The 11,123-nt window shown below is 48.4% G+C and overlaps 1 protein-coding gene across 5 annotated transcripts in view; it reads left to right on the top strand.

Moving 5' to 3' along the window:
* Positions 1-6,389: 6,389 nt before the first annotated feature.
* TRIM33 (tripartite motif containing 33) overlaps positions 6,390-11,123 on the top strand; it is a 1,358,766-nt gene continuing 1,354,032 nt past the window's right edge. For 3 of the 5 annotated variants that reach the window (XM_069633393.1, XM_069633392.1, XM_069633390.1), the window contains exon 1: positions 6,390-6,907. In XM_069633393.1, the coding sequence (XP_069489494.1) occupies positions 6,562-6,907 (346 nt within the window). In that variant the 5' untranslated portion in view covers positions 6,390-6,561. The remainder of the gene's footprint in view (positions 6,908-11,123) is intronic. The other 2 variants (XM_069633394.1, XM_069633391.1) reach the window with 1 other exon arrangement.

The raw sequence follows: 11,123 nt of genomic DNA, 5'->3' as shown, positions 1-11,123 counted from the left end.
ATAATGTCTGGTGGCCATGACACACACGGAGGCTCCTGTGTCTATTAGTACAGGTGTTGGGGTCTCACCAATTTCAACCACGCACGGGGGTTGTCGTCTTCTTCTGGAGCCAGAGTCAATGTTCGAGATGAAGAAGACTTCTTTGTCCTCCTCTTCTTCCTCAGCTAAGTCAAGCTCTTGTATCCCTTGTTGGATGGCGGCCACACTCTTTTGTTTTCGTGGGGCACTAATGATGGCTCTTGCTGGTCCTCGCAAAACAGCCTCTGGGTTGGCTGCCCTGCATACTCTGGCAAAGTGTCCATTTGATCCTGGCACCTCTGCTTTCCGCCAATTCATATGCCCTGCCCATGTCTAGGATCTGAGCTAGTGTCAAACCTGGTTCTCGGAGCACATGGCGCCTGAGTTTCCCCGAGCTGCATCCTTGAATGAGCTGATTGCGCACCATTCCTTCCTCATTTTCCCATTTCGCGTGCTAGCCAGATGTGTTCTAGCATTTCCTCGCTTGATTGCCTCTCATTGCATATCACAAACCTGTCAAAGTCCTGGTTGGCAAGGGGCAGAAAGTGTTCCTTGAGGGCGTCCTTGATGTCTGCGTATGTGGTTGCCTGAGAGTTCAGTGATTCAAATATGCGATAGACTTCTGAGCCAGCTGCATACAACGTCGCCACGTTGGCATCATCTTCTGTCTCCCCGGTGGCTCTAAAATACATTTCTAACTTTTGACCCATAGGAGCCACTTGGGCCCTAGTTTGGACAGGGGCCCCGACAGGTCAAACTCGGGCATGGGTGCCAAGGTACATTGTTGTCTCTGCAGTGGTGGGTTTAGGCTCCGGCATCTTTCTGTTCTCCCATGTCCTCAGACCGCACAAGCACCTCCTCCTGTGTAGAGGCTGCAAGTCTGCTCCATGCGTGTTCAACCCACTGCTCCAGTCTCAGAGCACCAGCAAAAATTGACCCCTGAGTGGGCAAAACAGTCCAGTGGGTCCCTCTTGAGATGTATGAGGTAGGGTCCAACTTGTGGATGCACCAGTGTCTGGAGTCCTGGAGTCCCTTGCCTGGTTGAAAAGAATGTCTCAATAATTAATGTGCACCATTACACATAGCCACAGCCATCTGTGGAGTGACAGCTGTGGAATGACCAAAAATTCCCAACCGAATGGCGCACGAGCTCCCCGTGAGGGGCCGCAACCGTCGGATCGTAAAATGGCAGCTCGCGTGCGCCGCGTAGGTAACAGCGTCTAGTGGGCTAGATGCCAGCAAAGTAATGCCCAGGATATATCGACTGCCTACTCAGTGCCGTTCTCATCGCGGATGTTACATTTCAAGTGGGCCCGGGGCTTCCCAATAAAATAAGTACGATACCTGAGGAATAACACACGGAAACGTCTTATCATTAAGGGATCCCGGCGGCAACTGCCTCGCACGGGCTCCCCTTTATTCTCTGCGAATGCTCGAGCCAGAACGAGGCCCGCCCATGCGTGCGGGCATAACATTGCTCCATAACAAACATGAAGCAGAGCAGGATGAATGGACACCATCACAAGTGGAAGCCAGTCGAAAGCGAAGTGGGGGGGGAGACAAGTGAGATCCAACGAAAGGAGTGCACCACCACAAGAAGAGAGCACACAGAGCAGTCGACCACAAAGTGAAAGAAAGAGAAAGAAGAAGACCAGGAAGGTACAACGACTACGCAATGGAGACCAAAGCTCTTCCTTCCAGCTCCCAGCTTTGCACACACTTACCAGATCACACAACACACAGGGTATTCCTGTTGGAACTTTACATACTCATGCTTCCAAAGCATTGATAGCACTGATGAGACTATGTGTTAGGTTTTGATCTGCCCCTGTCCATGGTATGTGTGCTTGTGTCATAGCTGGAGTGTTGATCTAGAATGTTTGAACTGGAACCAGCAATCAATGTTCTACTGTGCTGTGAGTGTTCCTAGAGAAACAGTTGGGACCTGGCACTGAATGGAAGAGGGGGCCGGTGGATGTCTCTCCCTGCCTATGTACTTTATCTTATTATCCTCATGTACTTACCTGTAGACCTAACCCAGTAAAGACTTATGAAACCCATGAACGGCTTCACTCGCATACTTGACTCCAAGGCTTGAGCATAACATTGGCGACGAGGATTTGTCTCTGGGGACGGTCACTGGATAAAGAGAGCAGGCTAAGGAGGAAAGGCTGCACTTCAGGAGAAGGAGCCCGGTGACAGGTGGCACATGCATCAAGAAAGTAGGCAGAACACCAGAGGAGCAGGAGACATCCACCGGCCACCCCAAGCTGTCTCCTGGCCATGAGGTGAGCGTGCCCCATTTGCCAGAGTTGGTAATAGACTGCGCCAAGCAGTAATTTAATGGGGGTTGGCTTGCACCCTAATGGGGCACTGAACTCTAAAGGACCCATCAGTCGGGGTATTAGCCTTACTGGACACCCACCTGACAAGAGTGTTGCCCCTGAGGGAGCGCTACATAGTGGGTATGGGCTGGCTAATTTAATGGCCCCTGGACATTGATGAAGGGCTGGTGAGGAGCGTGCAGGTGTGCCTACCACCAACAATGTATAACTGCTGCCGGTCCCAACGCCCAAATTGCGTAGTAATGCGGCGCAACTGGTGCCATCTGTATTGGGAGCAAGACTTCAAGGTTATGGCACTTACCTCTTCTTTGCTGGCTGCTCCTCTTGTGGGCCGTGGTGTGTGCGGTGCGGGCGGCTGCGTTGTCATGATGGCCTGTGCGGCGCCGTGTGAGTCTTGGTGAGCGTGTCCACTGCGGCGGCCCAGGACGACGGTTGGAGCGGAGCTCTCCTTCCGTGGCCGACCTCGACATCGCAATGGTGACGTCACCTGGATGCTGGGGCAGTTGGCGATGGCTAACGTGGAATGCTCCCTCCAGCATTCCAGGACTCGGCAGCGCTGTGAGCGCGACGAACAGTGTTACAAAGCTTAGAAAAAAGAACCTTCCAACGTGGAAAACGTGCCCCAGTTCCGTGTTTCATACGGAAACACAACGTTAGAAATGGGAAGTTACAACAGCCAGTGAGCTGTATAGACGATGCATTGAATTACTACAATCAGATATGGAACTTTGCCTATGTGAGTTTCCAGGCCGTGCGGTTTGAGATGCAGGATGTTGTCTTGAATTTTTCTTTTGTGGATTTTGCCGACAAGTACAACAATATCAAATATTCATGTCGATGCTGGAATTAATACAATGACATGTTGCAGAGTCATGGGAATTTCTGCGATAACAACGTTCACGGGAAGTACAGCGGTGAACTCGGACATGAAGTGATGTGCCACTACTTCTGGAAGGATTGCACTTTAAACTCAAGTACTGGGGAGTTATTTATGGGAGTGGCTGAGTTTTGGCAATTATTCTGGTCAATCCACAATGGGTTGAGCATTTGACACTGTGGGATTACCATTTGTTTTAAATTGGCAATTTTGGTAAAGTGATGTAATACATTCCAATGTATCGTTATGTAACCTTGCATTTTTTTCCTAGGAACCTTACCAAAGGGGATCTGAGGACTTTAAATGTTGGGTTTGGGAGGCAATTATTAATACATTACATTGTTGCCCACTTTTAAGTCTGATTCGTTCTATTGGTATGTTATGGGAAGGGCAGAGTAATTTATTAATGCATGGCTTAGCATCATTATTATTAGAGGCAGTATCTGTTTGTGGAGTGGTGCCAGTAGTCTGGGTTAGAAGGTGCCTTGGTTTGGCATAGGTTGTGCCATTGTTAGCATATCAGATGCTAATGGTTTGACATAGGTTGTGTCTTAGAGCATAAGAGGTGCCATTTGTTCGGCATTAGTGGTGCCATAGTTTTCTTTGGTGATGCCATTGTTTTAGCATAGGAGCTACACATTTTGCAATTTAGATGCTTTTGGTTTAGTGCATTAGGTGCACATTACGTCACTGTTTGGCGTGAGTAGTACATTTGAATTGTACAATTTAAGCCTTTGACTGGCATAGGATGTGCATTAGAGGTGCATGTGAGATGTCATTGGTTAGTAGCTATTTGGACATACTAGATGCCATCATGGTTATGTGGTTAGGTGTAATGTTTAATTGCACACAACAATGTTAAAATGTTGGGTGTTGAGCAAAACAACTGCTGTGGTGCTTAAAGTTAAGTAAATGCAATTGCGGTTACAACTGATGCACTATATGTTCAACTATTTTTTCTTCCGCAGGTACACACAAATGTAATGTATGTTTAAACAAATACTTGGTGCAGCCATCGTGTTTGGCGTGAGTTTAAAAATGCTCTGCTGATGTTTTCTGCTTATTGGGGTTTTGTGTTTCTGTCAAAAGGAAAGAGGCGGATTTGTATTGCTGTGATGTTATCCTAAAGGTTATTGTGGTGTTAAGATTGATAAAGGATTAAAATGTCATGTGAGGCCTGTTAGACCGTTTCGTTGCAAAATTGTTGCTAGGACTTTCAGGGTTGCGTGACTGTGAGAGGTTGGATGTGATGGTTGTCGTGGCCTCTGTTTCAGTTTCTCCTGTGTGACATGATGTATTGCATTATGTATGTTATTTTGGCTAACCACATTTTCATTCACAGGTTCATCAAACACAAAGGACTTTGTAGGGTAAAGAATATGGACTCGGTAGTAGTGTTGAACTCTCGCTTACCATTCTTATACCCTCAATTTATCTTTACTTGTATAGTAAGAGACTTGTGGTGAGTGAAGTGGTTGTGTTGTGGTGGTAACAATATTCTGGTTTGGGTGGGATGTGTGGTCCCGGTAAAAGGTTCTGGTTGAACTGGTGTCCTTCGCACTAGGTACATCCTGATATTTGGTGTTTTGGTGGGATGCATGGTCCCGGTAAAAGGTTCTTGTTCTGGGTGAACTGGTATCCTTCGCACTAGGTGCATTCTGACTATTTGTGTGTCAGTGGGATGTATGGTCCCGGTAAAAGGTTCTTGTTCTGGGTGAACTGGTATCCTTCGCACTAGGTGCATTCTGACTATTTGTGTGTCAGTGGGATGTATGGTCCCGGTAAAAGGTTCTTGTTCTGGGTGAACTGGTATCCTTCGCACTAGGTGCATTCTGTCATTATGGTGTTTCAGTGGGATGTATGGTCCCGGTAAAAGGTTCTTGTTCTGGGTGAACTGGTATCCTTCGCACTAGGTGCATTCTGACTATTTGTGTGTCGGTGGGATGTATGGTCCCAGTAATAGCTTCTGGTTCCGGTAGAACTGGTATCCTTCGCACTAGGTGCATTTGGTGTGATAGTGTATTGGGATGTGTGTCCCGCTCACGCTACTTTGGGGAGCGTGAAACATTATTTGTAGAAATTTGTATCCTGTGTTGGTGGAAACAGTTGGAAGTGATTAACTTCTTATGGTGTCCTTGTACACCCTGTTAAGGGTTAATGGATGATGATAGTATGGAATCTGAGTTGTTTGGTTTGGTTTTGAGAATGAGGGCTGGTTCCCTAGTAATAGACGTCTGTGGTGGGGCCCGCTGCAGAGTTGATGAATGTCCATGGTTGGTGCTTAGCTATTTATAGGTATAGTGAAGTTAGCAAATGTTTGCTCTGAGCAGTCGCTTGGCTGGTAGAGTTGTATTGAGGAGGATTTGACCCCTGTGGTCATTATCGAATTTTGTTCGGAGCAATTGTGCATCTTTTCCCTGTGTTATTATCCTGTTGTTGTCTGCTTATATAGGGGGAAGATGTGTTAGGTTTTGATCTGCCCCATGGTATGTGTGCTTGTGTCATAGCTGGAGTGTTGATCTAGAATGTTTGAACTGGAACCAGCAATGAATGTTCTACTGTGCTGTGAGTGTTCCTAGAGAAACAGTTGGGACCTGGCACTGAATGGAAGAGGGGGCCGGTGGATGTCTCTCCCTGCCTATGTACTTTATCTTATTATCCTCATGTACTTACCTGTAGACCTAACCCAGTAAAGACTTATGAAACCCATGAACGGCTTCACTCGCATACTTGACTCCAAGGCTTGAACATAACACTATGCATTGCTGACACTCTGTGTAACTAAAATAAATTCCTGTGACCACATCACCACGCCTGCGTGTGATCCTTATTCAGACCACAACAACAACACTAGATAACAATTCAAATTAAGTATTAAATACTAAACATGCATCGATTATGCAGCGTCATCGCCGTTTTCTGCATTCGCCACATTTGTTCTCTTTCCTTCGGTTCAGTTATTACAGTGGTGCGTGCGTGCCACGTGCCGGCTCCAACGCAGCTGGGGACTGTTGCAGCTTAAGCTCTTTGCGGCAATCGAAGTGACAGCACTGTCAGACGGAGTGTAAACATCCGCACAGCTGTGAGGAAGTGACGAGTTGGGACTACATTCAAGATGGCGGTTAAACCAAAGGAACCGTCTCCTGCTACGCATGCGCTGTAGTCCACACACGTTCGCTGGGTCTCCCTTGCAGCGCTGTACTTGCACTCTGCATACGTTGAGTCCGCGTATTGGCGTCAGCGCGCTGCCCGTTTTGCTTCTTGGCGTACGTGCGCTGGTGGTAGCGTGAAACGGTCAGTCGGGGTTCAAAGAGGAAAAACATGGCGGAAAACAAAGGCGGTGGGGAGTGTGAGAGCTCGGTGAGCGGAGAGGGAGGCGGGGGAGCACCGGAGCCCGAACCCCCGGGGCTACCGGTCCCTGAGGAGGCCGAGAGCGCCGAGAAGCCGGCAGAAGGGGAGGGTAGCCCGGCCCCCCCGCCGGCAGCAGCGGCGGTGTCTGTGAACCTGCTGGATACGTGCGCTGTGTGCAAGCAGAGCCTGCAGAGCCGGGAGGCGGAGCCCAAGTTGCTGCCATGCCTGCACTCCTTCTGCCGCCGCTGCCTGCCGGATCCCGAGCGGCAGCTTAGCGTGGCACTGCCTGGAGGCACCAACGGGGACATCCAGCAAGGTAAAGTGGTCCTCCATGGGGGATGCTGCGAAGAGGGGATCCGCTGGCACGTCACTTTAGGATGTCAGCTGTCTGACTTAATGGCATGTCTACTGGGAGACAGGCAAGGTGTCTAGTGTCTGGCTCCAGCTTTTACGGACATAGTGAGCAGTGCTGTTTCAGGAGGGAGTGGACGTGACAGCCACCGTTACCAGGCGCTGTGGGCGTGACGGGTGCGTGTGTTTTGGGGGACTGGGGATGCCTGACCAGGTGCAGTTGGGGATGGTGCAGATGTTAATGTTAAAGGTCATTTGTACCGCGCACTATCACCACCGGAGTGGTCCCCTGGCGCTCTGGCGGCTCTGAAAGAGGGGGGAGGGTGGGTTAGTGGGTGGAGGCTGGAAAAGTGCAAGATTGCAGTGATGTGCTGTTGGCAGCCTCAGCCCGGTGGTTCCGTTGGCTGGGCCTGGGGTGTATGCGGCCGGTAGTCGTCGTGTGCTGATGTGCGAGTCTATGTGTCTTTTTTGTTTTGTTGTTGCAGTGTAGTGAAGTTCGTGCGGTTTGCTGCGCTAGAGGTTTGTGGTTGTGTTTGGTTTGGAGTTTGAGAGGTGTATGCAGAGAAGGAAATTGTTAATGGTATTCGTTAGTCATCTCTATCCTGGACTGAACCGGTTGGGCTCGTGTAATCTTACCCGACAGGATGCTTGTCCACCCTGAGCCTCAGGAGGCACGTGCCCGTTTTTCCATTCAAGGCCGTTTGAGGATCTAGCTGTCACCTCCGCCCGCTCCCTTAATAACCTTGCATGCTCCTCACCCCCTCCACATGACTAGCGCCGCTGCTAGTGTCCATAAACCCGGTTGTGTGGTGATTGGTGGTATCTTGTTCGTTCCACAGCCTCGTGGAACCTAGTTGTGGCTGTACGGGCGGTGGGGGATGGTAAGGGTTGGCTGGAGTAGTTGTATCCATTTCTCTGGGTCTCGCGGGTGGACCCCTGTGTCCAGCGTCAGCCCTACTGATGCCCAGGGTACTTCTGTCGGTTCTAGGGGTTTGTCAATGTCCTTTTTTGATGAGTCGTTTGTCTTATTGTTTCGGTTTTAGTCTCCGGTGTTGAAGAGGCAGGTTTTTAGTAATTTTCTGAATTTAAGGTGGTCTTTGGTGTTCCTTATTACTTTTGGGATGTTCCAGGTTTTCGCGGCTAAGTGGTAGAAAGCGGTGCCTCCGAGTTTCTTCTTGATGTAAGGTTTTTGTTCCAGTCGGATTTCGTTGGTTGACCTGAGCGGTCTCGTTGGCTTGTAGATTCTTTTTTTTTGTAGGAATTCTCCTCCTTGTCCGCTGATTGCCCTGTGCGTTATGCACAATGTTTTGAAGATGATACGCTGTTTTACTGGGAGCCAGTGTAGTGTTTTTAGGGCCGGGTGATGTGGTCTCTTCTGGATAGTTTGAGGAGTAGTCTGGCTGCAGTGTTTTTGATCCGTTGTAGCTTCTTCAGTAGGTATTCCGGTATACCGAGGTAGAGGCTGTTTGCATAGTCGATATTTGACATGATGAGGCCGACGATGGCGAGTGTTTTGTGTGTGAAGGAGAGGAAAGGTAGTATTTTTCTTGCTGTGTGGAGGAGGAAGAAGCATTTCTTGACTGTTGCGTTTATTTGCGGTTCTAAGGTTAGGGTGTTGTCCATCAGGACTCCCAGATTTTTTGCTACCTTAGATGGTGATGGTGTAGATCCCGTTTCTGTTGGCCACGGGATGGCGGTTTCCTTCTCTTGGTCTTTGGATATGATCGTGATTTCGGTTTTTCCTGGATTGATTTTCAGGTTGTTGGCATTCATCCAGTTGAAGACTTCTTTTAGACAGTCGGTTAAGTTTGAATGATCGGCTTGGGTGTCTTCGATCTTGTAGATGATTTAAGTGTCGTCTGCATAGTTGTAGCATTTGATGTTGTGTTTCTTGAAGATTCTGATTACTGGGGTTTGGTAGATGTTGAAGTACAGTGGAGATAGTGAGGATCCTTGTGGTACTCCAGTCGTTGACTCGTGGGGTGGATTTGAAGGGTTTGATCCCGACGGTTTCAGTTCTGTCTGCTAGGAATGATTTAGTCCAGCGTAGCACTGTGTCTGTTATGCCTATGTCTTCTAGTCTTTTGGTTAGGGTGTCATGGCTAACTGTGTCAAAGGCTGCACAGAGGTCGAGCAGGATAAGGGCAGATGTTGTGTTGGAGTCTGCGTTTGTTTTTAGGTCATCCCAGATGGATAGTAGTGCTGTTTCTGTACCTCTTGTGGGTCTGAAGCCGACTTGAGCTTGGTCTAGCAGGTGGTGTTCTTCAACGTATTCTTGGGTTAGTTTGTATACGTAGGTTTCGAGGAGTTTGGCTGGGTAGGGGATGTTGGAGATTGGTCTGTAGTTGGAGAGGTCATCTACGTCCCTGCTTGTGTTTTTCAGAAGTGGTTTGATGTAAGCCGATTTGAAGATCCTTGGTACTGTTCCTGTTGCCAGTGATAGATTTAGAAGGTTTCTGAAGTATTCTGCTGGTGTTCCTTGTCTGAGGATTGATTTGTAGATGTCCGGGGGGCAGGCAGGGATCCATCGGTGAGCCTGCTTTCTTGCTGTGTTTTATCAGCGTTGCGAATGCCTCTGCTGATATTTGAGGGTAGTTATTGAGTTTGTGCTGCGGTTCTGATTTAGGTTTGTTTGGTTGTAAGTCGCTGTTGGATGGTTTGTCGGATGTCATTGATTTTCTTTTTGAAGTGGTCTGCAAGGTTGTTGCATAGATTCTCCGAGGGGGTTGGGGTGTTGTCACAGCCTGGTGGGTTTCTCATTTCTTTAATGATATGGAACATTTCTTTTTGTGTGTTGGTGGCATTTGTGATTCTGTCAGATGATGGTGCCATGATATCCAATGCTTGTGACGGGGGAAATAGCCGCTTATATACCCATTGTTGCTTTGGTTGGTAAGTGGACCCAGTGCTCTCTGCGCATGGGGCGACACACGAGGTATCTTCATGCCAGCATATTGTATGTTAGATTTGACAGGAGAAGTGGCATGACTCCAGATCTTGAGCTGTGTGATTGTGGAGGCGCACATTGATGAATCTTGAAGTGGAGTGCCTGGTGGGGAAGTTGTCTTCCCAGTGTTGTTTTGTTGGTGGGGGCAGTGGTCATTCTCTAGTTTGTGACACTTTGGATTGCGGCAGCGGGGTACCCGGATGCTGCCTTTCTGCTGTCCTTAATATTCATTAGATGCTCTGCTTTGTCCAGGCATCATGTACCGATTTTGGGTCTTTTTTTGTATGTACATTTCACATCGTTGGTGCCTTTCACTGGGACTCTCATGTGGGCTGTTTCCTGCACGTGTCATCGTACTTCAGTGGCGGTAATGTTGAATCTTTCGCTTGGTTCTGCATGCTAGTGTATTGTCTTCATAAGCAGCTACCCATATCAATCATTGTGAGTTACCGGGGCTTCCTTTTCCCGTGTTTGTTTTCGCTTGACCTTTTGCCATTGGCGGCAGGTAACTGCAGGCCATCACTTGCATTGTTTAAATTGTTCTTCGTTTCTTCTAGAATTCCGAGGGCAGCTTTTAGTTTCTGAACATTCCCATCGGGTGTACTTGTTCGTTGGATTTGCTGTTTACTCACTCAGTTTTCAGTGGTACATCCCTCCAGGCATGATTGTGTGCCTTGGCCGGGGTGCGAAGCATGACTGAGGAGGAGTCTTTGGGCTGCCTGCTTGGTCCCTTTGCATAGTGTGTGGTGACACAATGTTAGTTCAGGAGGGTGTGCCGAGTCGTGACCCTGGAGGGAGCGAAACTTATTGGACACCGCGCGCGACCCGAGGTCATGGAGAATGACCTGCTGCCCATCGCATTTAAAGCTTGGCGGTCTGTGTGCTTGCTCTTCAACAGGTTTATTGCGTTGGCTTTATTTAAAGAGCGACATTGTATTGACGCGCGCACGTTCCGCAGGACTTAATACACGCTATTCATTTGTGTGCGACATTGGAAGTCATTCTTAAGCAAATCAGCATCTAAGGCACAGTTGGGTTTTTTTCTTCTTAAAATAGACACATTTTTTTGTCTAAAGTAGCACGCACAGATGTATGTGTAACTGTCTGCTTAGTGCTTGTCGGCGTTCCACAAATACTAATGGCTCATTCCACAAATACTACTGATTGAAGCAACCTCTTGCGAGTCCTACCCAGTTATGATTGCTTGTCTGGTACTCTCAATGGTCTTGGAAGG

Source organism: Ambystoma mexicanum, chromosome 13 (genome assembly GCF_040938575.1).
Source record: "Ambystoma mexicanum isolate Mex_15411 chromosome 13, UKY_AmexF1_1, whole genome shotgun sequence".
In the NCBI taxonomy this organism is placed as follows: Eukaryota; Metazoa; Chordata; class Amphibia; order Caudata; family Ambystomatidae; genus Ambystoma; species Ambystoma mexicanum.
The sequence above is the reverse complement of the archived record's forward strand: the minus strand, read 5'-3'. Positions and strand labels throughout refer to the sequence as shown.